Source organism: Mauremys mutica, chromosome 6, assembly GCF_020497125.1.
Source record: "Mauremys mutica isolate MM-2020 ecotype Southern chromosome 6, ASM2049712v1, whole genome shotgun sequence".
NCBI classification, from domain to species: domain Eukaryota; kingdom Metazoa; phylum Chordata; order Testudines; family Geoemydidae; genus Mauremys; species Mauremys mutica.
In genome coordinates this window covers 119,338,976-119,366,019 of record NC_059077.1, presented here as the reverse complement: position 1 = coordinate 119,366,019, position 27,044 = coordinate 119,338,976, and the positions used below count along the sequence as shown (strand labels likewise).

At 44.3% G+C, this 27,044-nt stretch overlaps 2 protein-coding genes and 1 long non-coding RNA gene across 4 annotated transcripts in view; 1 reads left to right on the top strand and 2 right to left on the bottom strand.

Annotated features, from left to right (window-relative positions):
* Positions 1–3,630: 3,630 nt before the first annotated feature.
* On the bottom strand, positions 3,631–22,551 carry ZBTB5 (zinc finger and BTB domain containing 5). 2 transcript variants are annotated; one of them, XM_045021237.1, is made up of 2 exons: positions 22,376–22,551; positions 3,631–8,632 (listed from the first exon to the last, which is right to left on the bottom strand). In XM_045021237.1, the coding sequence occupies exon 2, from the start codon at positions 8,626–8,628 to the stop codon at positions 6,601–6,603; it is 2,028 nt and encodes a 675-aa protein (XP_044877172.1). In that variant the 5' UTR covers positions 8,629–8,632; positions 22,376–22,551; the 3' UTR covers positions 3,631–6,600. The 2 variants fall into 2 exon arrangements, with proteins under 2 accessions (XP_044877172.1, XP_044877173.1); XM_045021238.1 differs by lacking the exon at positions 22,376–22,551 and adding an exon at positions 9,355–9,372.
* Positions 22,552–23,781: 1,230 nt separating this feature from the next.
* Positions 23,782–27,044, bottom strand: part of LOC123373204 — a 6,907-nt gene continuing 3,644 nt past the window's right edge. The window contains exons 2-3 of the long non-coding RNA XR_006580614.1: positions 26,689–26,891; positions 23,782–24,620 (exon numbers count right to left, since the gene is read on the bottom strand). This is a non-coding gene — a long non-coding RNA (uncharacterized LOC123373204). The remainder of the gene's footprint in view (positions 24,621–26,688; positions 26,892–27,044) is intronic.
* The window catches only part of POLR1E (RNA polymerase I subunit E), a 27,964-nt gene continuing 27,064 nt past the window's right edge, over positions 26,145–27,044 (top strand). Inside the window, exon 1 of the mRNA XM_045022066.1 lies at positions 26,145–26,295. Coding sequence (XP_044878001.1) covers positions 26,232–26,295 — 64 coding nt within the window. The 5' untranslated portion in view covers positions 26,145–26,231. The remainder of the gene's footprint in view (positions 26,296–27,044) is intronic.

Sequence of the window (27,044 nt, the reverse complement as noted above, 5' to 3'; positions counted from 1 at the left end):
ACTCGCCTTTGACTCTTAATGCATAACCCAGGCAGACTCCATCCAGGACTCATTTGTCTGATGTGGTGTAATTGCAGCCAGCTGCAGAGCTTTGTCACGTGCTCCCTGTCTGAGTGACCATGTCATGGGGTCAGCCTCAGGTCATGTTTGATTAAAAATTGGGGTTTTCCAGAGTGATCACGACTGCCCCTTGTGCCCCTGGACCTATTCCATCTGCCACGGGCTGGTTGGGTGTCCTGCCACTGATACTTTAGAGTGGGGTACAAAAGGAGTAATGTGATCTGTAATAAATAAGCCTACAGTCTCTTTTCGAGGACCTGGCTGTCAGGAAAGTCATCTTTGGTTTTATTTAGAGGATCCTCCTGTGGATTTGTCAACAGGCTCACTGAAGAGTCTTGGCCAGTGTCTGTCATGAGCATCAGCTTTTTACATGACCTTAGCCATAAGTGATGACATGAGGCAGGGTCACATCCCATTGCCCTCACAGTGAATCTGAGGCTGTCACAGAAGGTGCCTGCTAGAGAGACTGCTGCTATGGCAAGATCTCTCAGAATGGCTCCGACACGGAAGTATTTTCTGATTTTGAAAGGGAATCAGTCCATGGCAGGATGACTCAAGTAGAAGAGGTGGAGGCTGTGGATACCCAGAGGGGGTCGGAGGAAGCTTCAGAATTCCTCCTTAAGCAATCTATCTTCCTCTCTCTGTCTGGTCCTTGGGGGAAGAAATCACCCTTAACTGGGATCATCCTGTCTTACAAGGGAGGAAAGGGCTGCATCCACATTTGGTAGAGTAACTAGGTCTGGATTGGATCTATGAACATGATACTGCATCTTGGCCAGCCTCTGAGCTCTTGCTGGGTTTTGCACTCAGCCCTAATTACATCTTCCAGTGTTGCATGGAGAGGGAGATAATAGGTTTGAGATGTTGAACTAAGAGGAAGTACTTGAGTGGTTTCACTCCCTTTTCTGTCTAGATCTATTCTGTGTAAGTTCTTACCTTTTGTTGCCTCCTCTTTTTGAGGTTCTTCCAGTGGGGTTCAGTGCCAGGACAGAAACAAAAGATCCTCTTGAAACAACTTGCTTTGAGGTTCCTCCTCTGGGGGGCTTTAGCTCAGATTCAGAAAATTGTCCATCCCAGGAATGAGAAGCTACAGTGTCCTTTCTTGATCTTTTTGTCTTCCTGCTCTTTTTAAAGCCTTTTGTGCCAAGGGCTTTCTTTCCCCCTGAAAATGGAAGAGGAAGTGAAATAGTCCCTCCATCTCTTGCTCCTATGTTTGACAGGCAACAAAGTCTTAGAAATTGGGGCCGTCGGAAAGGGTTTGGCACCTCAAACAGTAAGCTATAAGCACACTTAAAATTGCTACATATCCCACACCACTGGTTCCTTGATAAGTAGAGCCATGGAGTAAGGTATTAACTCTAAGTGAATCTGATATTTTTATGCTCTGCTAGCCTCAGCTCCTGGCTGAAACATACTCAGCAGTTAGCAAATTTCACTGATCAAATAAGAAGTGGGAGTATCGCAGCCATTAAATGTCCAAGGATTTTGTGGTGTTTAAACCACCATCACCTGCACCATAAGGCTGGTGTGGAGTGCACAGAGGCACCAGGGGCTTGTTTTTGTTGCCCTTAAGCCAAGTTTGCATTATAAGGAATTGACACTGGCAGATGGATCTAAATGTAAGACTCTCTCTTGATATCACTGTAGAGAAGCTACAGCTAGAGAAACCAAACAGTGGTGTTATGTATGTTTAATCCTGTTTGACAGAGAACTCAACAAATGTGTTCTAACTTGTCAAACTTTTCCAGTATTCAACCTAGCATCAAGCTTTCCAAGACCCTTTTCCATAACACAGGAGAGCAAGTTTAAGTAACATCAGATCCTTAAAAACATAAATTTGTTTTACATAGGTGTAAAATTCACATACAGCTTTCACCAAGGGCCTTTTAAAATTGGTGGGATATCTATATGACAAACTGCAGCCCATGTTCACCACTTTTGTATGGTCAGGATCTATTGTGTTTGAAGTATGCCTTGTATCATTTGAAAACTCAAGCTACAGCCTGCCATTGTCTTGGTAATCTATCACCATTGTATATGGAGCTATGAGATTTTACTATGTGATTGACAGCATATTTCAGGAACATTCTGGGTAATACCCTCAGACTGGTTTTTTCAAAGTCTAAAGGCACACCGGCTAGGTGCTAAAAGGTGGAGCTTCACTAGCAGGGGAGTTGTAAATGAATTATTTACAATTCCCCAGAACAGCTTGCAGAACATGTATGCAATGGAACTGCTGATCCCATGACCCAGCAAAGCCTTTTCCAGTACCATGGGTTAGTATATAAGAGGGAGAAAGCCTCTGGCCACCTCACCTCTCCCATGCCATCACTAAATAGCTGAACAACACTGAACTAAGGGGAGTGGTTCTAGGCTGGAAAAAGGAGCCTGACACATATACTGCAGCTAATGGTGAGACAACTGATTTTTCTTTTAGAGTTAGCCTAGGTAAAGTCTAGACATTAGAGTGTGGTTTTCTCTCTTTTGTAACTAAATCTGACTTCTGCCTTAGCACCTGTAAATCACTTAAAATCTAGCTCTCTAGTTAAGTGTGGGTTACTGTTTTAGCTAAACCAGAGTGTGTGTTTGAAGTGTTTGGGAAACCCACACTTGAGACAAGGGTGGTGCATATTCATTATCCACTGTTGGAATGACAAACGATGAGTTAGTACATTCTAGTGGGCCACTGAACAGTACAGGACACTTTTTGGGGGGGAGGGGCACACAAGGCTGGGATTGCAGGATATGCGGGTGTCCCCTTGTATCTGTTCATGGATGGCTGGGCAGAGCACTCATGGGGGAATGACTTTATATGCTGGGGGCTGGAGGGGAGCAGAGCCTGGAAAGGTTGCAATGCTGACAGTAAGGCAGTGTAAAAGGGAATCCAGGCTGGAGAGCTAAGGGGACATAAGAGCCCAGCAATTCAGGCTGCAGCCTGAGGAATGTCACAACTGATTCAGAATCTTTTTCTTCCACTATAGGCTCCTTGCCAGATACTTCCAGCTATTTACTTCCATGTAGCATTCTGCGTAAGAGAGGGAGACTTGGCAACAAGGGGCATCATTTTTCAAGATAAATAAGGTCTTGTTCATAATATTACAGGACTGTATTTGTTTTTTTATTTAGATTTAAATAACCAAGAGACACCTATGCAAGGAGCTCAGTACCTTTGCATAGCATTAGCAATCCACTGACTTAAAATAATTCAATAGGAACTCAGGACTCATACTGTCAACCTTCTCCAAAAATATCCAGATGTGTTTTGCAGCATACCTGAAAGGTCACCAAATTTGGACAGTTCAGAGTCCTCAAGCCCACACACCCAATGCCCTGCCAGCCACCCTCTCTGCTTTATTACAATAGGGTTCAAGCTCAGGCATTCCTGGAAAGGGCAGCTGTGGCAGAATGGTACAGGAAGAGAGACAAGCCCTCAGATAAGCCAGTCTCATGTTATTTAGGGCTTTTTAGGTCATAAACTCCATCGAGACCAACACACCAATTCGTAGACCCACTGCAGCCTATCAGTGTTCCAGTCAGGATTAAGTGAATAATGAAATCAAATCAGACACATCAGCACAAAAATGTAGTGTTTATTTTCAGACGTATCTCATAACACTAGAAACATACGGAGAGCTTCAGCTGAGACTGCACTATAGTGCTCAGCTGTTAAGTCTGAACAGAAGTAGGGTGAGGCTCTTTTTGTAATTATAGTCAGGTGTGGAGATAAGCAATATATAATTTTACAAGATGGGTCAGTTTAGTAGTGAGTGTTTAATTCTGAGATATTGCTTCACATAGGAAGACCAAGAAAGCAACTGCTGTCAGACATGGGTTACTGAAGCTGTAATATGTCCTTCTAGAAACACTATCATTTGATATACTGAAAATTAAGTTTGTTACATCTAAAAAATTCCCAATGTTTATTTTAATTTTTTTTCTTTGTTGTTGTTTCTGAAGAGAGCAGCCCTCCCACCCATGGCCTTTCACATAACCACAAACATTTTATTATAAAAACTGATCCAGATGTAAATGAAACCTATATTTAACTGTACATGTTCATATTCATTCTTAAAATTAAGTGCATTGATTGCACCACCCCAATCTCTGCTTTCTTCTTATGAGTGGGAGGGTTTTAGACAGATGCTAGATAAAGAAAACAGCTGGAAAATAGAAAATAGTTTTTTGGAACAAAACTGGAAAAAGGCAAGAGATTAAAAAGTTAGCAATAAGGCAACACATCAACAAAATTAAATTAGAGAACACCGCTTGGAGATGTAGCGAGACTGATGTAGGTTCAATGCTGTTAGTCCCTTGACATCAACATGATTACCACATAAAACACAGAATTTTCTAATGCTATTCATGAACTTGGCACATTTCCTTGGTGCCTTAAAAAAAAAAAGCCAGAACTGTAGCCATTAAAAACCAGTCCTGGGACTGTGAGGTTTTAAAAAAATTAATCACATCATAACAGTTCCAAGTTCCTGCTTAACTTCGAAGCTTACATTGCAAATCAAATGTTAACAGCCCTTAAGCAGTTTTCTCACCACAAAGCAGGAGAGAAGAGTACATTTTATTTCTCTGATAGATATCATTTCATACATATCCCCGTGTTTCTGTGGTACTGATCATGATTGTTTAGTTCCAATGTTTCAACTGTCTCAGTCACTCAAGACTAAACTAGCTACAGAACTGAGGAATAAGGATTTAATTTTCACCTTCCATTCAAATAAATCCAAGATTTTTCAGGAGGCCAACATCCCTATTAAAAAATAGCAAAGGTTTAATCAAAGTCAGACAGTAACTCCACACAGAATGAGTTTGCTACATAACAGATTGAAGAGGAGGAGGCTGGGAAGTTTGCAAATGCTTTTTTTATATTAAAAAAGCCCCAACTCCTGCTGCTGCAGATTAGCTATATTAGATGCTCATGATCAGTCTCTTTTGCATATGACAGATGTGCTGAAGCACTAACTGAGACTCTGCATAAATAGAGTAACACTGGTCAGTAGAACTGCTCCAAAATGTTAATAGAAACCCAGTTTGTTGAACTCCAGGAGTTAGTTCATGTGCATCTTAAAAAACAAACACCCCCCCCCCCCCGCCACAACTGCAAAGAGTATTAGTTACAATGGTATCAAAGAAGAGGAAATTAAAATAAGATCAGTGAGATTCATGGGAAACAGAGATTACTGAACTTGTTTTACAAGGTGTACAGTGCTATTTTTTTAAATTAAATTTGTGTTGGATTTTTACTTGTGGGAAAGTACATTTATGATACTTCTCTAAATTGAAGAATCAGAGTCAACCGCTACATTTATACAGAGAGGCATATGAATATGGCAAGACAGGCTCTCATTCCTGACTGTTCCTCAGATCAAAGCAATCCATGGTTGGGAGGACAATAAGTATATGGAGAAGGAAATTAAAAAGCCTGAAGATAAGAGCATCAGAAAAGGATAGTCTGCTTACACAATAACTTGGATCAGATTGACTGTCAGCATCTGGAAAGGGTAAGAGACTATCTTACACAATAAAAAGCCACCACAAATCATATCTCCCATTTAAAATAAAGTAGACAATAACAAGCTCTTTTCAGACATCTATGTATATGGAATTTTAACATATGAAATACAAGTTGGTTAAAATACTGCTAAGAATAGCACATACAGAAACAGTACGTCACTTATCACTCATTACAAGTCTTTACAGGAAAAAATGGTGAAACACCTAAGAGATCTTGCTGTATTCAAACTATATATACACCTAACAGTCCAAACGCTACTTGTCCTGGACTCAGGGTAAGCACCTTCATTACAGTGTCCGTTACAGGAAAACAGCCAAAAATACATTCAGAACCCCTACAACTATTTTCATAATTAACATTTTAAAGCATTTTGTGGTAGACAGGTGTAAGTATCCAAGATTGTTTTTCTTTAAGGATATGCAATCTGCATTAGTAACAGTAAAGAGCTCTTTGCATTTTTGTTCATATACATAATGTATCAACTTATTTTACAAGTTATTTATTTAAAACACTTTCACAATTTTACAAAATTCCTAAAAAAAATTTGCACTTCAGTTTCTCGTCTTTGAAATGTGCTACTTTAACATAATTAGGAGCTGGCTACATTTTCACCCATTCCCTCCTATTTCTTCCCTCCCACCTCCCCCCACAGCAAAGGAACTACTTGGTTTTGGGGATTGCATCCCCATGAGCCCAAGACCTGCATTCACATAATAATAATACTTAATACTTCTATAGTGCCTCCTTCAGAACATCTCAAAGCGCTTCCAAACAGTTGTTTAAGCCTCACAACACCTCTGTGAGGTAGGTATGGTATTATCCCCATCTTACAGGACCAAGACTTTTTTGTTTGTCTGTTTTGGGGGGGGGCCCACACGATCACACTTAAGTGTTTACTACAACGGCAGCTTCTTAACCTGCAGTCTTGAACAAAATAGTGTTAATATTCCAGACACAGTTCATGTTCTTACAATTTGTATTGGCATTATTTGTATGGGCTTGGGGGGTAAGGATTAAAGCAAAGTGCTGGGTAGGTTGCTGCTCTGCCACCGCAGGCAGGTAGTTTTGGAATGTTTATACAAATGGCTGGACTGGCTGAACCGTTTGCCACATTTTAAACAGGCATAAGGCTTTTCTCCTGTGTGCACACGGATGTGCTTCTTACAGTCTGTTAAGGTCAAGAAAGTCTTGCAGCAGATTTTACAGGCATATTTGCGAGCACCTTCTACAACCAAAACATTGTGCTCAGATAAGGCCTTCTTACATTTTGAAAGAACATCAGCAGATGCCCTGGTCAACTGTGGTGGACCAGGCTGGGAAGGATGCCCATTTTCAAAAGAGGAACTGGTCCCATTCATTATCAACTGGGAATTAGGTGTACTATCTTGCATTTGGGAGCTCCTAACAGAGGTCACAACGGGCATTTTGGGGGCTATGCGACGGTAGCCAGGAAAGTTACTGGCTCCACCTCTTGGAGAGCCCATCATTGCCCTTGATAAAGAGTGTAGTCCCAAGCCAGACCTTGGAAAGTCCATCCCAAACTGTTCTGCTGCCCGGTATCCAGAAGTCTGTACACATGGAAGACCCATTACATCCTGCATAGGTCTAACAAAGTGGGAGTCTGTAGGTTCATGAAATGGATTCTCCACGTGAGAGACAGTAGCAGAGGAATGGCCATTAGTAGGGCCAGACTCTGGACTCATTAAATAAGAGGCATCTCCATCCATTCTGCAGTCACTGGTTGTATTTGGAATGTTGTCATCACTTTGATTAGCACCAAAATTGCCACCTCGGCTCTTATTCAGAAAATTTGAGATACTGAACGTAGACTTGTGTTCCAGGTTATTTGACACCTCCAAAATATGGATGTCACCAACCCTATCAGTACTAGATTGTGGGTCAGAAAAGCTACGATCGCTACTTTCCGGACTCAGTTCTATCTTTTCTGCACTGACTACTCCTCCTTCCACTTCAACAGACTCACTGCCTTCTGCTTGGGAAGTGACATCACTCACTTCATCTTGAGGCTCTGGGGAACTCAAGGGCTCAGATTTAACCACCACCCTCATGTGTTCTTTTTCGTTTAGACTGATCTCTGGATTTTCACACTGAAAGTTGTTTTTCTCAGAAGTAGCTTCTTGGTCAAAGCTAGTTTCCACTTGTGTTGCTTGAGATGCCATGGACATTTGCGAAATGTTTCCTCCACTGTTGTCAGACTGACTGGGCACTTGGGCATCTTCTTGGGCACCAAAAGACTGATCAAACATAATGGTGTTATCCTCTGGATTATCAGTCACAACATCAGCTTTAGAATTGTCCACAATCTTCAGTGAATCTGGTGAAAAAAATTCTTCCCGTGAATGCACTACCGACTGCCCGCTCTCTGGGGCAACATCTGAAATGATGGACTCATCTATGGTAGGCCTGATTCGCTGTCTGGCCCGGTCTTCAGAAGACTGTTTCCGTTTGTGAAGACGCCGAATAGGAAAAGTAGTGCGTTGTTCTATGTTACTTCTCATTGATGAGCTCATAGTATTTTGTTGTTCCTCTGTGCTCTGCGTGGAATTTAATGCAGAGCTCACTATACTCAGTCCAAGCTGCTGAAGCATGAAAGATCTTTGCATGCGTGCATTTTGTTCTTGAACTCTATCGCTAGGTGGCGACATTGGCAGTGTCCTTGTAGTAAGGTAGTGTTTACATGCTTTAACAACAGAGTTCAAATGTAAGTGAGAAGCTGCCAGCAAGACATCCATAACATTGCTCTCTCCCAGCATGAGTGTGGAGGTGTACATCATGTCAATCAGAGCAGCAAAGGCCTCAGCTGTCACTACCTCACTGTCCAGCTGGATCATGTTCATGGTCTGGTCTCCCTCTGCTACGGTAAAGAGAGCTCGAAAATGTGTGCTGCATGCTGCCAAAACAGAGCGATGGGCTTTGAAATGCCTGTTCCCCACCACAATGACACAGTCACAAAGTTGACCATGAAGACGCTGGTAGTTTAGCTGTTGAAAGATTTGCTCAAAATGTCCTGGAAAATCCATGATCCTACAAAATAAAAAAAAGAGGAAAATGTAAGACAAAAATGGCTGATGTTCTATTTTTATCACAATGAACTAGGGTTTATTATTGAATGCAGGTGGCTCAGAGGCAAACTATCAATAACTGATCTTTTACTTAACACCACATTATTACTATAACACTTATGCTGGCAACCTTGTGAAGGAGCATAGAAAAACTGCATCTTCTGACAGATTCATTCTTTTTTCAGGATTTTCTCTAATGTACTTCCCAGCTAAGTATCAAACATACTATAGGCTGAGCTGATAGACACCTTTAACTATAGGTTGTGTTAATATCTTCCACTGTGAAGACCCTACTTTCAGCTGCTTATAACTTCACCAAACTTTAACCCTTCAGGCTGAAATTCCCATGCCTGGTCTCTCCCTTAGACTACATTTGCTGGAAAGTACTAGCTAAAACAGTTCGGCAGTTTGAGAATGAGATTAGGAGAAAATATGTTGTTTCCTCATACTAAACAAACAAAAATTATTGCAACCATTTCACTGAAAAGTTCTAGCACCTCCGTACGTTGAAGAAAGGGTGTGAAGTTTGACCGGGGGGGGGGGGGAGGGTGAGGAGGTTAGAGATGTACTTTTTGCAGTCCCAGTAAAAATTCACCCAAGCACGGCCACACTCTACAAAAGCTCAGCACATGGTCAATAAAGACTTGTTAAGAGTGTGGCAGTTAAATTCTCTGAAGATTCTACCTTCACTGAGCATGCTCCAGCCCAGGTCTTTCCTTGAAATTGCTCCTCCCAGCAGCCAAGAGAACTGAGAGCAGGAAGCCTGTCTTGCCTGTGCTCTCAATTGCCCCTCTGTCGGCATCCAGGCAGCATGGAGGAAGAAGCTGCCTACCAAAAATGCAGAGGGGTGAGGAATAAGGAGGGGTGTTGCACAAATCAGAAGGCAGAAAGGTGGTGGGTGGGTGTGGTGGGGGCAAGAGCCAAGTGGATTGGATAGAAGAGAGGGAGGGGCAGAGACACGCGTGGGGATAGACAGAAGGATCTATAACCACTAGGTAACACTCCCCTACAAAACCTGGATTTAACCCAGGAGTTTTCAGTCCCTGCATCCCTCTGCTATCAGCAAAGATAACAGCATACTACCACTAGGGGTTACTCCATTAGCTCAAGTGACAGAGGACTGTGCTGTGGATATAAAGGTCTAAACCCTATTACTGACCTAATCTGAGGGTCAGTCTATGTGTATCGGATGGAACCAAATTAAAAAAAAATTGGAAGTCACATAAGATCCACATGAGAAAAATGTAAAGCACTCAAATTAGGAAATGCTCAAATCAAAGTTGCACAATTCAGCTCCTGTGTGTGTATATATGCATTATGAGAGGTTTTAATTACAGAATCACACACTACACTTTTACCACAGGACCCTATCTCATTCAGTGCACAGTTTGGACAGACAGTGCTCTGGAAATGAATCTGGGTTGCATACTGAATCAGGCTGTTGCCTGTAGGGCACATGCTTCATTTGGTGCACAAGTTGGAAAGTGTTCAGTGAATGAGGCAGGGGACTGTAGAAAGAGAAAGGATATTCTAATGGTTAAGGATGCTAAAAGCCACTCTAGATAATTGAATTCTATCCCTGCCTCTGCCACAGAGTTCCTGTGTGATGCTGGACAAGTCATGTAAGTCAGAATATTCTGTCTTCTAATTGTGGGTTCCTCATCTTCTGAATCCCAAAACAAAACTTCTGCCACCAGATTTGCTAAGCATTCACAACTGCAACTATAGTCAACTGGAGCTGTGCTCTGAACATATAAAGTGTAATAAAAATGCTGAATACTCTGAAAGCCTTTAGGGTTTCAAGCTGGGCACCCAAAAATAATGGACACTTGAAAATGTTGGTCTTTATCTCATAGGGGTGTTATGAAGACATATTAATGTTTGTGAAGTTCACAGATGTTATAGCGCACCACAGAAATGCACAAGAGGAAACTGATCATTTTGTATTAAGTGCAGGGTTTGTTAAATGAAGACTAGGACCACAGACTAGAACCTCCTGCGTAACTCAGGCCATAAGACTTCCTTAAATTAATTCCTGTTTGAGAGCATCTCTTTTAGGAATAGCAAAGAATCCTGTGGCACCTTATAGACTAACAGACGTTTTGCAGCATGAGCTTTCATGGGTGAATACCCACTTCTTCGGATGCATCCTGCTTCTACAGAACCAGACTAACACGGCTACCCCTCTGATCTTTTAGGAATAACACCCAATCTTGATTTTAAAATTGCCAACGATGGAGAATCCACCACAACCCCTTGGTAAGCTATTCCAGTGGTTAGTTACCCTTACTGTTAAAAACGTGTTCCTTTATTCTAGCCTAAGCTTGTCTAGCTCCCACTTCCAGTCACTGGATCTTGTTATATTATGTATGTTAGACTGAAGAGCCCTTTGCCATCAAATTTCTGCTCCCCATGTAGGGTACTTATAAACTGTGGTTAAGTCACCCGTTAACCTTCTCTTAGAAACACAAAATGAATTGAGTATCAGAGAGGTAGCCGTGTTAGTCTGGTTCTGTAAAAGCAGCAAAGAATCCTGTGGCACCTTATAGACTAACAGACGTTTTGCAGCATGAGCTTTCGTGGGTGAAGAATCTGAAGAAGTGGGTATTCACCCACAAAACCTCAAAATGAATTGAGCGCCTTGTATATTTCACTTTAATCTTAGGCATTATTTTCCCATCTTTTAATCATTCTGTGGTTCTTCCCTGCATCCTCTCCAATTTATTAACATCCTTCTTGAACTGTAGATGTCAGAACTGGACAGAGTATTCCAGTAGCAGTTGCACCAGAGCCAAATACAGAGGTAGCAAAACCCTCCTTACTCCTACTTGATACTCTCCTGTTTATACATCCAACAATCACACTTTTGGCCAGAGTCGGTCTGGGGGCTCACCATAACCCCCAAATGTTTTTCAGAGTCACTGCTTCACAGGATACCTTTGTTCCAAGATGTGTGATCTTAACATTTGGCCATACTGAAAAATATAATTTGCTTACACCCAGATAACCAAGTGATCTCTATTGCTCTGTTTCAATCTCCTCTCTATTATTTACCACTCCCTCAATCTTTGGGTCATCTTCAAACTTTAACAGTCATGATTTTATGTTTACTTCCAGGTCATTCATAAAAATATTAAATACCATAAGACTGAGAACCAATCCATTAGCCAGTTTTTAATCTATTTAACATGTAACATGTTCATTTTGTATAATTCTAGTCCCTCAATCAAAAGATCACATGGTACCAAGTCCAATACCTTACAGAAGTCTGTTACGTGTGTTTGTACAGTGCCTATCACAATGGAGTCTATGATTACGGCTCCTAACCACAATAATACAAAAACAAACTTGTAATCTCTCCAAAAAAGATATCAAGTTACTTTGACAAGATCTATTTTGTCTGCAATATCATGAATGCCATGTTCATTGGCATTAATTATGTTATGCTCATATGACATTGAATGTGGAAGATAAAAGAAATACTGAATAACTACCCAGCTAGTGAACAAAGCAGGGGCATGCGGGGGGTGGGGAGAAGGGGAGCAAGGAGGGGACAGTATGTGATCATGTAATCAAAGGTTATCAATGCATACACATAAGGAGGTCAAACTAAACTTGCACAGACACGCTTATACTAACATTTCCTAACTTATGTACTTGTCTTTGCAACCTTAACCATCTCACAAATACATATTCATATCAAACTGGACAAGGAGATTCACCTACAATGCCCAAGGTAAAAAACAGAGGAAGAGGAAGGATGGTCATGTGGTTAAGGCACTGAATCATGACTCAGAAGATCTGGGTTCAATGCCCAACTCTGCCACAGATTTCTTGTGCAACTTGGTCAACTCACTTAACCCCATGCCCCAATTTTCCATCAGTAAAATGGGGATAATATTTCCTTTTGCCTATGCTGTCTGCCTTGCTTATTTAGACCAGAGCGTCTTGCCTACTATGTATGTACATACACATCCTGTCTGCTCTGTAAATACTTTTTCCACTGATCCTTCTGGTCCTGTTAGCTCAGGACCCAAACTGTGTTGCATGCTTAGCAACATGAACACTGTTCAACAAGAAGTGTGGTTAAGGTTTGGGGTTTTAAGTTTCTGTTAAGATAACTGTAAAATTAAACAATATTTCAGTGTTATAGACTGACCCTTGCCTTAGAAAGGCAATTTTTCCACTATCTGTACCTTTCTGATTAAGAAGATAACAGGAGGGTTTTTTTTAAACAAACAGACCAAGAGTAATATTGCAATGTATTATTATATGACAGAGATTACCAGACCCTATAGAAACAGCTAAGACGGGACTGTCAAATTACAAAAACATATATCTTGGGAAAGGAGTCAAAATTAAGAGACAGCCTCCTAATTTAAAGAGTTAATGTTTACATTGGCTTACAATTCCATTTATTTCAAAATGTCATGCAAGACTCAAACCACGTACCTGAATATTCTCATATGCACATAGAGAGTCATGCACTAAGTTCATTATGCGTGTACAGAATTCCAGATACATGCATTATGATATAAATGAGACAAAGCAATTTATTTTGATATAGGCAATAAATATCAGGTATTAATTTTACAGACTTCACTTCTAAACTGAAGATGGGTAAAAGGAATTTGACCTCATTAGACAAACCTGAAGTTTAAAAAAAAAACAACGCTAGTCTGAAAGATTCCCAATGGATGAATACTCGTTTCAGGGCCAAATTAAAAAAACCCACATAAAAACATTACTTTTTTCCATTTTAATATATCTATGCTTGTTTTTTAGAAGAATGACTCATGTCAACTTAAAAGGACAGCTTCTTCCAAAAGCTGAAAACTTAACAAATAGGTTTTAATCATAGTCTATTTCTTTTACTGCGGTGTCCAAAGCCAACGTGAGAATTAAAAAGTTATTATGCCAACTATCCTTTTGGACATAGCCAATCATAACTGAAAGTACTGGTCCAAACAAAGATTACAAACTGAACCTACAGTACCCACCGCAATTTGACATGGGTTAAAGAATGCATTTATAGTGTGATGGACTATGGTTTTGCATCATAAGAGGGGAGGCCTTGTCTACACTGGCAATCTTAAAGTGGCACAATTGTACCAATAGAGCCGTGCCACTGTAAGATTGCTCGTGTAGCTGCTCTATGCTGATTGGAGAGAGCTTCCCCCATCGACATAATGAAACCACCACCTAAATGAGCAGCGGTAGCTATGCTGGAGGGGAGAGCGTCTGCCATCGACACAGCGCTGTGCACACGAGCGCTTATGCCCGCAAAATGTATGTACCTCGGGGTGTGTATTTTTCCACACCCCTGAGCGACACACGTTTTGCTGACATAAGGGGTAGTGTAGACATGGCTCTAGTGTCAACTGTCTTAGATATGCCATAGTTAAACTGAATATCCAAGGGAGCTTGGCACACAAGTAATAACACTCTAAGTCATTATCAGTATTGCAATTGGGTTGCTTCTTGCTTGCCAGCCAACAGCTGGCAGTTTACTACTTGGACTCCCTCCCTCCGCACCTCCCTAAACCTTCAATATTTAAAATATATTTGATGTGTCAGACTCCAAATCTGTAAGGATTCCTAGCACACAATTCATATGAAAAGATGCCCAAATTATGTTAAAGAACTTAAGCAACAAGGTTGTATTTCACCACATTAGAATGTATTTGTATTGTGCTCAACTGTTGTGCCAAACACATCAAAACCCATAGAAACCTCCTTTGGAGACCAGAACAGACACTTAATCCAGGTACTTTAATAGTAAAAAAGTGTCATTCATGTAAAAATCAAGAATGCTTTTTTCTCCTTTTCTTCCCTTTCAGCAGTTGGATTGTATTTAATAAGCCATGGAGAAAATCTTAAAGAAGATGACATTTTCAATAAATTAACTCATTAAACAAAAGAGTTAAACAGGTCATTAGTTCTAAAGTTACATTCTGGTTAAACACACACAAAATCTTAATTTAGTGACAGCTAAGGTTGCATCTGCACATATCCCATCCATCAAAACACCTTGAAAGTATGGAAATAAGGTAAGGGAATCATCTCCTGTATTCTCTGTCACCTTCACGCTGTCAGTGGCACACTTCATCAGGTTTTCACTTCCACCTCCAACAGATAGAAGCAGCAATATGTACCCAAACATAACCAAAAATGACAACCTTATTACTAAATGAAGTTTGTGGGAGTTTCTTAGGGTGTTGGTGTTGTGGTTGGAGGGTTTTTTTAAATACAGGATTGGTAGTTGGTGTAGCTCAGTGGTTAATTCCCCAGTATCAGGGAGGGTGAGCTGCAGTTGCTTGGCAATCAGAGGAATAAGCTGCTCTGCCACCTTGACCCTCCAGAAAAGGCTGAGACATGACTCAGGAGAGCCTTTGTCCCTAATATTTTATCACCATTTAAAAAGTTACTGCAAGTATGGACTCCAAATGCACTCTACTGTAATTACCAGCAATGCATAGTTTATCAGTCAAAGGGAAGCTCTGTGACGGAGTAAGCATCATCACTTGCTTCCTGAAACACAACATAGCCTCTCATACACTTCTCGAGGTCTGACACAACCAAAAGCAACTAACTGTAGCAGCAGAGTGTGTGCGAGCCTGGACTCTGGCAGCAGGGCTACATAGCGTGTTCCTCTTTTTTCTAGGTCCCTTGCACTGCCCTTGTGAAGAGTATTTCAGCTTTCAAACCTGCAGTATGTGACACCTGAAGGCAAAGCATGACAAAGCATTGAAATGTGAAACACTTGTATTTTGGCCCATCACACCAAAGTTTACAGATTCTAATGGTTTAAATACAAAAATTAAAAGGTGTTTTTTCACTAAGAAAATTAAATTATCTTCAAAAGATTTTCTCAATGCATCCATAACATCACCAATTGGGTCATCAGTTTGAACCCTAGCACGGCAAATTCCTAGCCAAGACCTTTTGCCACCTGGGCTTCCAGATGTAATTGCTATCCTATAGGGGAATACTCTCTAGAAGGGGACTTGACACACACTTTCCCAGTGGGTTTGCTAAACAGTGGTAGAAAATTGGAGATCAGGGTCCTGGATTCTATCCCTTACGTCAAGGCAGCAATGTGGTATACTCAGAGATAGGATAAGAAAAAACACAGAACAATCAATCTGAAAGGCATCATGGCTGAGTGGATAAGATTTGGGTTACGATAATAGAGACCTGGGTTCTACGTTACAGCAGCTACAGCGCTGCAACTGTGCTGCTGTAGCATAGACACTTTCTGCATTGCCAGGAGTTGTTCCATTGAGAGGCAGTAACTAGGTCAATGGAAGAATTCTTTCACCTACCTAGCTGTGTCTATAGTGCGGGTTAGGTCAACTCAACTACTTCACCCAGGATGTGAAATTTTTTACAGCTCTGAGCAATTTAGCTAGGTCAGTCTAAGTGTAGACCTGGCCTTAGTGCATCTGAAATTATCTTTTTTAACATCTACTTGTTAAAGGGAAAGTGTGGGGGTAGGGTATAGGTGACAACTTATACTTGACTGACTTGTAGGGTTGGGGTCATGGCCTTGGTTGATAATAAAGGTGGTGAAGGGCACAGAACTATAAACTGTGAGACATCTGAACTCATGTTCTCTGGTTCTCAGCTCAGGGAACTGTTCTCTGAACTACCGGTATAGTGGCACTCTCTCTCTTCCTCTAACTGCTACAGAACCATCTGGGGGTGGCAGAAACATTATGTCATATTAAGTTCTACACAGGCAACACACTTTCAAAAGTGCTCAATATGTTCACTTCATGTTGGCATATATAAAAACTGACACTGGTGAAAATTATGTAAGAAGAATAGAAACAAATACCTACTCTGCAGATGTGGAGTAACGTGTGATGCAAAAATCAGATCCAAGGAGTTTATACACTTGTCTAAAGGGATAAAAAAGTGTGACGCCTCATTCAAAAGTGATCATTCCAGGACATAACAGCAGTGTCATATATAAGACACAGGAGGTAATTGTTCAGCTCTACTTGTGACTGATGAGGCCTCAACTGGAGTACTGTGTCCAGTTCTGGGCATCACTTTTTAAGGAAAGATAAAAACAAACTGCAAAGAGTCAAGATCAGAGCAACAAAACATAATTAGATGTTTGGAAAAAATGTCTAATTCTTTCACTCTTTCCTCATAGGACATGCTTAGTCTAGAAAAAACATAGTTTTCAAATATAAAAAAGGCTGTTTTAAAGAGGACAGTGATCAATTGTTCCCCAAGTCCATCAAGGGTAGGACAAGAAGTAATCGGCTTAGTTTGCAGCTAGGGATATTTAGATAGAAAGTTTTTTGTAATAACAAAACTATAAAGGATAGTTAAGCACTGGAACAAGTTATGTAGGGAGGTTGTGGAATTCCCATCAATGGAGGTTTTTTAAAACAGGTTAGACAAACAGTTCTCAGGGACAGTCTAGATATATTTAACCCTGCTTCGGGGCTGTGTGTCGGGGGGGAGGAGGGAACTAGGTGGCCTCTTTCTATATTTCTGTAGAAATATAGATGTCTACATTTCTATTATTATTATTGTCCCATTTGTATCGGCCTGACGGGCATCAAACCACCATGAAAACTTCAGATACTATGCTAGTTTTAATTTCTGTTTTGTCAGTTTTACAGTATTTCTGAAAAATAAAGCTTTAACACTCCCGTAAAAATGAAACTTTTCTTATGGCCTTGCTACCGCTGCACCATAACATGACACTTGTATTTCCAATCTCCATCTGCAAAAGCTGAACGGATCCATAGGGTGGCCTCTCTGCCACCTACCTCTCAAACGGAGGCCCCAACTTTAAAAAGAAAATTCAGTTTCCAGCTTTCCCATTTAAAAGCAATCCTCTGTCCATGAATCAAACCTCAAATACCATATGGAGCCAAAGAGCTGCATTTAAGTATCCCAGGAGAAAGAGCAGCCACAGATACCTGAGCATGATACCATCTTGCCCAACGGGGCATTAAACTTCTAAATCTAACACATCAACCTCACTTTACCATTTCCTAGAAATTCAAGACCCCTAATGACTTCTCTCAACTCTTGCTAATTTTGAAGCAGCCTGGAAACAAGGCATAAGTTTTTAACAGTGAGAGTAATTAACCAATGGATAATTTGCCAAGGGTCGTGGTGGATTCTCAATCACTGACTGGATGTTTTTTTCTAAAAGATCTGCTCTAGGAAATATTTTTGGGAAGTTCTATGGCCTGTGTTGAACAGGAAGTCAGTTCCTGCTGGCCATGGAGTCTACGAATCTCTGCATGCTGGTTTTTAACTCTAGTCATCTAACCAATGATGATTTAGTTTAACTCAGAATGGAGAAATACATTTTTACCAGAAAAATTTAAAGCAGGCTAAAGTGACAAATATCATTTGTGCCTTCTCCACTGTAGATGATACATGGGCTGAATCAATTTCCTTCATGATTTTAACTTCCAAACCGGATTATTCTATCTATAAATTAGGCATGTCTCCAGCAAATCAATCCTGCATTTTAACTGAGATTTGACATATTCCCCTGCTTCTGGCCTCCCCAAACCTATTCACATTAAAATTATTTCAAGAATATATCTTCTCATGGCAGTGTAATTTGAACCACTATTAACGGAAAGTCTGTGTTGTACAATCTTTCATACAAATCCATAATATGATTCCAGCCATTTTAGTATGTACTAATTAATAAAAATATTTTTGGCTGAAGTAACCACCATAATTTTGTAATTCTTAACTCTTCTAAAAACCTCAGCCACAAGTTTGTTTTTAAAAGAGAAGTTTATTTACCATATGTTCAAATAATGTAGCTATGTCTAAACTAATTACTTTTAGTTATGGGAAATAATGAACTGTTACAATCACTGAATAATTTCAACAGTGACACAACAAAGTTAAAAGAAAAAAGTAGCAACTAACAGGCTGCCTAAATGTAGAACGCAGGAATATATACACGCTCCCTTTGCTTTGTTACATATTTCAATTTTATATCAAAGTGTAACAATAGCCACATGGTTACTAGTTTGACAGTACTATTGTGTAAAAAAATGTAGATCCTAAACATATAAATAAGAACATAAGAATGGCCATGCTGGATCAGACGAAAGGTCCATCTAGTCCAATATCCCGTCTTCTGACAGTGGCCAATGTTAGGTGCCCCAGAGGGAATGAACAGAACAGGGAATCACAAAATGCAGTTGCCAAATGACCTCCATACAGTCTACAGACAACTATCTTTTTGTACTTTGGCAGTTTGTTTTGCAAGAGATTGCACCATTTGTTGTACCTTCCATTACACTTGCTACAACGCGTTCAATGTTATAAATGCAAGCCAACAGAGGCTCTAAAACAGTCACCTACAATTATTTTTATTCTCTGAAAATTCCAAATAATCAAACCAGGAGTGAGGGAGAAGGGAGGGGAAGAATAGTTGTTATAAGTGTTTGGGTACACTAGAAAGGTAACCTGGAGTCAAACTAAAGAACTAAAGCTATGCCAAAACTTGTTTCACACCTACTTGAACAGCAAGTCACTCATAGTTGTACAGGTTTAGAATGGTTTCCGCACTACCCCTACATTTCACAGTTTTTATCATTCACTATCCAAGGAGTTAAAAAAAATCTGCAGAAGGTTCTTTTTTGAAAGCTCTGCTTCACATCTTGGTCACGTGATTTTGTAACACTTGATTTGCTTAGAATCTCACATTTTTAAAAAAAAGTGTTTCATAGAGTCTTGCAGCAGAGATCAAATGCCAACTTCATTTCACTAGATTCGTAGTATGTCAAATGCTGTTTTGGAAGACCTCATTTCCTCCTGGCTTAGAAGTCTCAGTGGCATGAATGATGCCTTGAAAGTGAAAGATTTGTGCGAGCTGACAAAAATTTGAATCTGCCAAGAGACAATCTAATGGCAACATGAGTATAAAGGTGTTACAAGTATAAAAAAGCCCCCATTGATTTTCTGCAAATTACACATTAACCGGTAGCTGTGTTTTTAATATAACACATACCACATTTTTATCATCTACTTAAGTATTCTTATGCAACCACAATTGGTTCAGTAGCACTAACCAATGACTAGGGGTTGAGTGCTGCAGTCCTTCACTCACGCAGGTAGCCACCTGTGAAGTCAGCAAGACTTTGCTCACTTCAGAATGACCAGACCTGGCCCTATAATTATATTTCAATGTGTCTACTACAACCTACAGATATAACACCTGTTACAAAGTTGCACAAATGTGAGGTCTCGGACAGAACGTCCAGCACAAATGGTGTGACTGCCAACCCACTCCCCATATGAATTCCACCCAGGTGCACAAGACAGATCCTCAGACAAGATGGTTTTCACTACAGACATCCCCCCCAATGCACACACTTGCTCAGGGGTACCCAACCTGGGGGAACATCACTACAGCTCTCCCCACCCCCAGTCTTGGAGAATTTTGGGACTCGATTTTCCCCAACAAGTAACAAAGAACTAACGGGACATTAGGGGAACCTGCATGGAGTGGGGAGGGGAGCAGGGTCTGGAGATCATGGGAGCCTGAAGGGAAGGCTCAGGATGGACAGATGAGGGAAGGATGCAGTGGGGGGCCTACATGCAGATCTGTCATTGCAGGGGAGCCAGGGCTGGGAGATGAGGGCAGCTGGGGGGGTTGGGGTATGTCTGTCCCAGCCGGAGGATGTGTAGATGAGGGAAGGCTGCAGTGGGGGGCCTATGGTCATGGCTATCAGTGCAGGGGGCAGGGAGACAAGGGAAGCCGGTGGGGTGGGGTGGGGTCTGTCTGTCTCCGCAGGGAGGTGGGTGGATGAGCGGAGGCTGCAGTGGGGCCCTACGGGCAGGGCTGTCCGGGGGGGGAGGACAGATAAGGGCAGCCTGTGGGGATTGGGGAGGGTTGGGGTCTGTCTGTCCCCGCAGGGTGGTGGGTGGGTGGGTGAATGAGCGGAGGATGCAGTGGGGGCCTACGGGCAGGGCTATCAGTGCAGGGGGCAGGGAGATGAGGGCAGCCTGCGGGGACAGGGGCGGGTTGGGGTCTGTCTGTCCCCGCGGGGGGGGGGGGTGGATGATGCAGTGGGGGCCTACGGGCAGGGCTATCAGTGCAGGGGGCAGGGAGCTGAGGGCAGCCTGCGGTGACAGGGGCGGGTTGGGGTCTGTCTGTCCCCGCGGGGGGGGGGGGGTGGATGATGCAGTGGGGCCCTACGGGCAGGGCTGTCCGGGGGGGGAGGGCAGATAAGGGCAGCCTGTGGGGATTGGGGAGGGTTGGGGTCTGTCTGTCCCCGCAGGGTGGTGGGTGGGTGAATGAGCGGAGGATGCAGTGGGGGCCTACGGGCAGGGCTATCAGTGCAGGGGGCAGGGAGCTGAGGGCAGCCTGCGGGGACAGGGGCGGGTTGGGGTCTGTCTGTCCCCACGGGGGGGGGGGGGGGTGGATGATGCAGTGGGGGCCTACGGGCAGGGCTATCAGTGCAGGGGGCAGGGAGCTGAGGGCAGCCTGCGGGGACAGGGGCGGGTTGGGGTCTGTCTGTCCCCGCAGGGTGGTGGGTGGGTGAATGAGCGGAGGATGCAGTGGGGGCCTACGGGCAGGGCTGTCCGGGGGGGAGGACAGATAAGGGCAGCCTGTGGGGATTGGGGAGGGTTGGGGTCTGTCTGTCCCCGCAGGGTGGTGGGTGGGTGGGTGAATGAGCGGAGGATGCAGTGGGGGCCTACGGGCAGGGCTATCAGTGCAGGGGGCAGGGAGATGAGGGCAGCCTGTGGGGACAGGGGCGGGTTGGGGTCTGTCTGTCCCCGCGGGGAGGTGGGTGGATGAGCGGAGGCTGCAGTGGGGCCCTACGGGCAGGGCTGTCCGGGGGGGGAGGACAGATAAGGGCAGCCTGTGGGGATTGGGGAGGGTTGGGGTCTGTCTGTCCCCGCAGGGTGGTGGGTGGGTGGGTGAATGAGCGGAGGATGCAGTGGGGGCCTACGGGCAGGGCTATCAGTGCAGGGGGCAGGGAGACAAGGGAAGCCGGTGGGGTGGGTTGGGGTCTGTCTGTCTCCGCAGGGAGGTGGGTGGATGAGCGGAGGCTGCAGTGGGGCCCTACGGGCAGGGCTGTCCGGGGGGGGAGGACAGATAAGGGCAGCCTGTGGGGATTGGGGAGGGTTGGGATCTGTCTGTCCCCGCAGGGTGGTGGGTGGGTGGGTGAATGAGCGGAGGATGCAGTGGGGGCCTACGGGCAGGGCTATCAGTGCAGGGGGCAGGGAGATGAGGGCAGCCTGCGGGGACAGGGGCGGGTTGGGGTCTGTCTGTCCCCGCGGGGTGGGTGGATGATGCAGTGGGGGCTCTACGGACAGGCCTGTCCGGGGGGGGGTAGACGAGGGCAGCCGGGGGACGTGTATGAGGAGCCTGGTGCCAGCCCAAGCCCTGGCCACAGGCCGCCGCCCTGTCACTCACCAGCCGGCCGAGGCCCCGCCCCTCCCGCTCAGCCTGTCTAGTGTCGGTGACACTAATCTTGCCGTCTCCCAGGCCCCGGCGCATGCGCAGGACCCCGGTGGTCCCCTCCTCACTCCCCAACCCCCCGCCCCGCCCCGCGCGCATCGGCGAGACAAGCGCTGACAAGCGAACAAACCACCCCAAACACAGCGCGCGCCCGCCCCGTCTCGCGCGCGCCCCCGGCGCAGCGCAGCGCGCGCGCAGCCTCTCCCGCCCGCCGCCCCGGGCCTGCCTCACCTGCGCCGGGCAGTCCCCTCCCCTCCCGCGGCTCTGCGTCTCCGGGCGGGAGGGGGCCCGTCGTTCTCGGCCCCGGCGGGTTCCTCTCCAGCTCGCTCCGGTCTCCTCCCCGCTCCACTCCGGACACTGCAACCGCCTCGCCGGCAGCAGGAAGTGACGCCATCGTCTGGCGCCCAATCAGCGGGGTGGGCGGGGACGAGAAGAAAAAAAGGCTCCGGAGCCTCCGGGGATGCGAAACTCCTAGCCAATCATAGGGCTCCATTCGCGGGCCTTGGCGCCCCGAGGCGTAGCCTCAGCCAATCAGCCACCAGTTTGCTGATACCACCACGGTGCTCCGGGAGGGTTTATCAATAAACTGCTCGCTGATTGGACATGCTCTCCGTAAACCAATCAAAATGTGATTTCAATCAGGGCTGAGGCTCAGGAGCTCCCCCTTTTCTCTCAAGTAGAACTGCAGCCTCCCAAGAGCCTCAGCCCCCCCTCCATCCCCCATGTTCATTGGCCTGATCCCACCCTGAGCTGGGCCGCTCTGCACCTTCCAGGCTGCAGGACCAGTCAGTGCCCCACACCATAGCCACTGCTCCCTCTAAGCTGTGCATGTGCACACACACACGGCGAAACTCCGCATGCACAACAATTTGCGCAGAAGCACAACAATTTGCGCAGACATTTTTTGCGCACACAGCCTGTGAAAAATTTGCACAGATTTTTTGCACACATAGCCTGTCAAAAATTAGAGGGAACATTGATCACAGCCCAGAGCCTGTTAAAGTAGGATGGAAACTGTGCACACCCTTATCTAAGGCATAGGTACCTGGGCTTCCAAAGCAATGCTCCAGGGCATTTCCAGCAGGCTATAAAAGGAGAAGTGTTGCCAGTCCCAGATGTTCAAAATTCATGAGTCAGGCTTCAAAAAAAATGAAGCTGTATTAGAAATCATGAGATTCTTTTAAAAAATTAACATTGGACTATTTTCCTTTGCATTCTGGTTTTTGTGCTTTTAGGGTGCACTTGAGTCATGTTCCCAAAGCTTTTCTCTGCACTTGTGAAGGCCACAAACTTACTTTTTAATAAAAATGAAAGCTGAGATTTTCACATAATTCTGTGCCTGCAAGAGCTGGGGCTTGAAATGAAACATCAAATATTATGAGATGCATGGTAAAAATCACACGAGTTCGCAACACTTCACTAAGTAAAAACCTATCCATAAATGATTGTTAAAGTCTTCCAGAAGCATAATACAACCCATTCTAAAAACAGGAGAAAATTCTCAGGCCTGACTGTAACTACCAACTGTACTGATTGGGACAAACCACAAGAGAAAACAAATAAGAACAGATTTAAAATTTGTATTAAAGATAATAATATTAAAATGATCTAATATACATGTTAAGAAAACAGTTTTATACACCTGAGTATAATGCTTAAATGATATAAAAGTACGAAGTTTGGTTTAAAAGTCATAAAATATAAAACATAAAAACATACTGTATATAATCTGCACTATCCTAAATTAAGGTTAATAAATTTAACAATATCATTAAAATATTAAGATCGAAATATTTGAGTACATCACTCACAGAAAGTTATACTAAGAGTAGCTTGTGGAAAGCAAATATAGCAATGGGTGCAGATTGTCCCAGAACTAGGCATTCCTCCAGCACCAGTAATGGCTGCAGAGAATAACAAGGATGAGCTTCTCTTCCCTCATTAATATACAGAAAATAATACAACATCTAGAGCCATCTTAACTAAAGCAGTTTACAAATGCATTAGACCAAAGTTTAAATCAAACATGCATCAGACATTGGGAAGAATAGATACAAAAATACAAATAAACCAGACCACTAGAAATCTCTGCACAGAACTAACATAAAAAATCGCCTTAATTCCCAGCCATTAGGACACAGACCCACTGTTGGCAATGAACCAGTTTGCTACTGTAGACAGGTCCTTACAAAATCACATGCCACGTTGGATGCCAATTTGTAACAGCACTCTCCTCTCCTTCCTCCATTTGGGTCTTCAGCCGGGTCTGCATCTCAAACTTCAGCACTAAAGCAATGAGCTTTTATCATTTGAACTGAAAAAAGTAATAATTCTATTGGCTGGGAGCAGCAGACTCTATCCTCTTGCATGAACCAGCCAGGAGAGAGGAAGAAAAAATAACATTCTGTTGCAGGCAGGATTTTCTTCTTTCCATCCATCGTTGCAATGTGCTGTATCAAGGTCTTCCTATGGATCCCTGTAATTTCACAAATGACATCATACAATATAGGCCAGGAGAAGCAGGGGTCGCTCCCAAAGGATTTTGCAAGCTTAAGTTCAAGTACCTGTACAGTGTGGCTTATTTTAAAACAGAAATAATGCAGTGTCCTGCTTTTCTGTGATCTAAAATAAGCTTACCTCAGCCATAGGCTCTGAAGTGACAGACCGACACAGGCTGTGAGAACATGAGGAGACAATGGCTATGGGCACCATCTATCATTCAGCTTTTCCCTCCCTCCATGCAGACTGTTTTAATTCATTTCTTAGAGAATCAGCAGCCTGCGGCCAATGAGACTCATCAACATCTATGATAGGAATAATATATCCAGATACGGGTGACTATAATTGTTTTGTATTAATATCCAAAGACAACTCTTATCTCTTATTCATATCAAAATTCTACCTAATAGCCTTTCTCTAGACTTTTTTTCTGTTGGCATGACAGAAAACTGTTGGTCTAGAAAGCTGGTCTGGGGGACAGACACTCCAGTTAACATGTACGCAAAGCCTGGCCACAAAAATGTTATTTGAAGAATGTTTAAAGTTGACTGTTAGCCAAGTGATAGTTGTAAGTAGACCAACAACCCTCCCTAGAGAAAGGGGGTATATGTGTTTGAGGAGACCTCAACTGGAAGCAGAGTGCTTAAGGATAATATTGACAACCGTTTATGTACATTTGGGAACAGAAAGAATCATTAGTTGTCAAACAGGGATGTGGTTTCGCTAAAGAACAGGTGGCAAAAAAGGCAAAAACTGGACTAATATTCTGGACTGGACTAAACTATGGTTCTGCCCCAATGATAAAACAGGCTTTTGAAACAAGAGTTCAAATGAGCTCTGGTGAAAGGGGGTCTCCCTTCTCTCAAACTCTCACACCTCCACTCTGCCTTTCTTCGTGAAAGTGTCACCTCAGCTCTTGCTTAAGATGGACAGTTTTAAGTTGTGGGTCACACTCATAAAGTTCAGCCATTCCAATAATAAATATAATGGGGGCAACTCCTTAAGTTCTTATTAAACCAGGCAAAACTCTGAGAAATTAAACAGCAGACTGGGTCTCCCTGCAGAAGTGGTATTGACCAAAGGAAGCAGATGGTGGCGGGTCTATTTCTAAGCAATCTAGTCGGTCAGTGTGTTATGTTTGATTGTAATATTCTCCCTACGTTTGCCATGTGGTGGTAAGCAGACATAATTCCTAGGAAGTTCTCTAGAAGCTTGCTCCAAGCCTGCTGTATTTAATGACGATACCCACTGCACTGCTTGCAATGCTTCTGGATTGACTCATGGCAAGGCATAAAAAGGTTTTTAAAAAAAACAATTTTAGCGGAAGATGCAGAGGCGCTCCCAGCAAGGAGAGGGCACCGGACCCACCTTTCCCTGCGGCCAGAGGGCTCGCCGTGCCCGCCGCAAGCGAGCAAAGGGCAGCTTGGAGTCCCAGGCAGGGGGAGCCCAGAGCAGAGCCCGGGGGCCGGCGCACAGACTCAGCAGCGGGCCATTGAACGGGGGGCGTGTCCAGCGCCGTGCGCCGGCCGGCTGTAGGTGGCGATCGCGGCCGGGAGGCGGGCTCTAGTCGGCCGCGAGGAGCCGCGCCATGGCCGCTGCCGCCCGCTGGTGCTACCGGGGGGACCCCCAGGAGGCCCAGAGCGCCCCGCTCGGTAAGAGCCGCGCCCCTGCCGCGGGGGCGGAGCAAGGGCCGCTCGCCCCCGAGCTGCGCCCCCGGGCGCACGGTCCGTGCCGCTGGCTGCGCGCCCGCCTGCGCCACGCGGTGCGCGGGGGCCGGCTCCCCCCAGCAGCCCGGGAGTCCGGGCGCCGCTCTCTGCCCTGCACGGGTCCCGGGGGGGCGGCGGGGTCCGCTGAGCTCGGGGTGGGCGCGTAGCCGTGGGCAGGGGGCTGCCTGGTTTTGATCTCGGGCAGGGACGTTTGTGGGCTCGGGTTTAGGGGTGTTTCATCCTTTCCCAGCCAGGCTGTTGGATCTCCCGACCCTGAACCTTGTAGAGGCGAATTCGGGGCGGGGGGGGCTCTTCCCCCAGGCAGGCTGCAGAGCCCACCTTGGTCAGATGAGTCCTTTCTGCTGGCTGCTCCTGCTTGCCCGTGAAGGGGATCGCTCTGCTGCCCTCAAGGGTGGAGGGTGGAGACCTCACCCTGGAGTTGTTCTGTACCTGATATCTGTGAGGGCTGAGGTGCTACACTGGCCTGGCATGCACCACCGTGCAACTGTACTCAGTTTTTGGAGGCCTGACAAAATATTAACCTGTGGGATTTCAAGAAAAAAATGCAGAATCGTAGCTATTAAATCCATTCTTAAAAACAATCAACCCTCAATTAAAGTCAGTGAAAGGCAAAGCTAGAAGGCAGTTTTCTGGAGCGCAGGCTGCTTGTCTCTAAGCTTCTCCTTTGCTGTGTT

Coding starts and splice junctions, on each gene's coding strand:
- ZBTB5 (XM_045021237.1), bottom strand. CDS start 8,628: ATGGATTTTCCAGGACATTTTGAGCAAATCTTTCAACAGCTAAACTAC.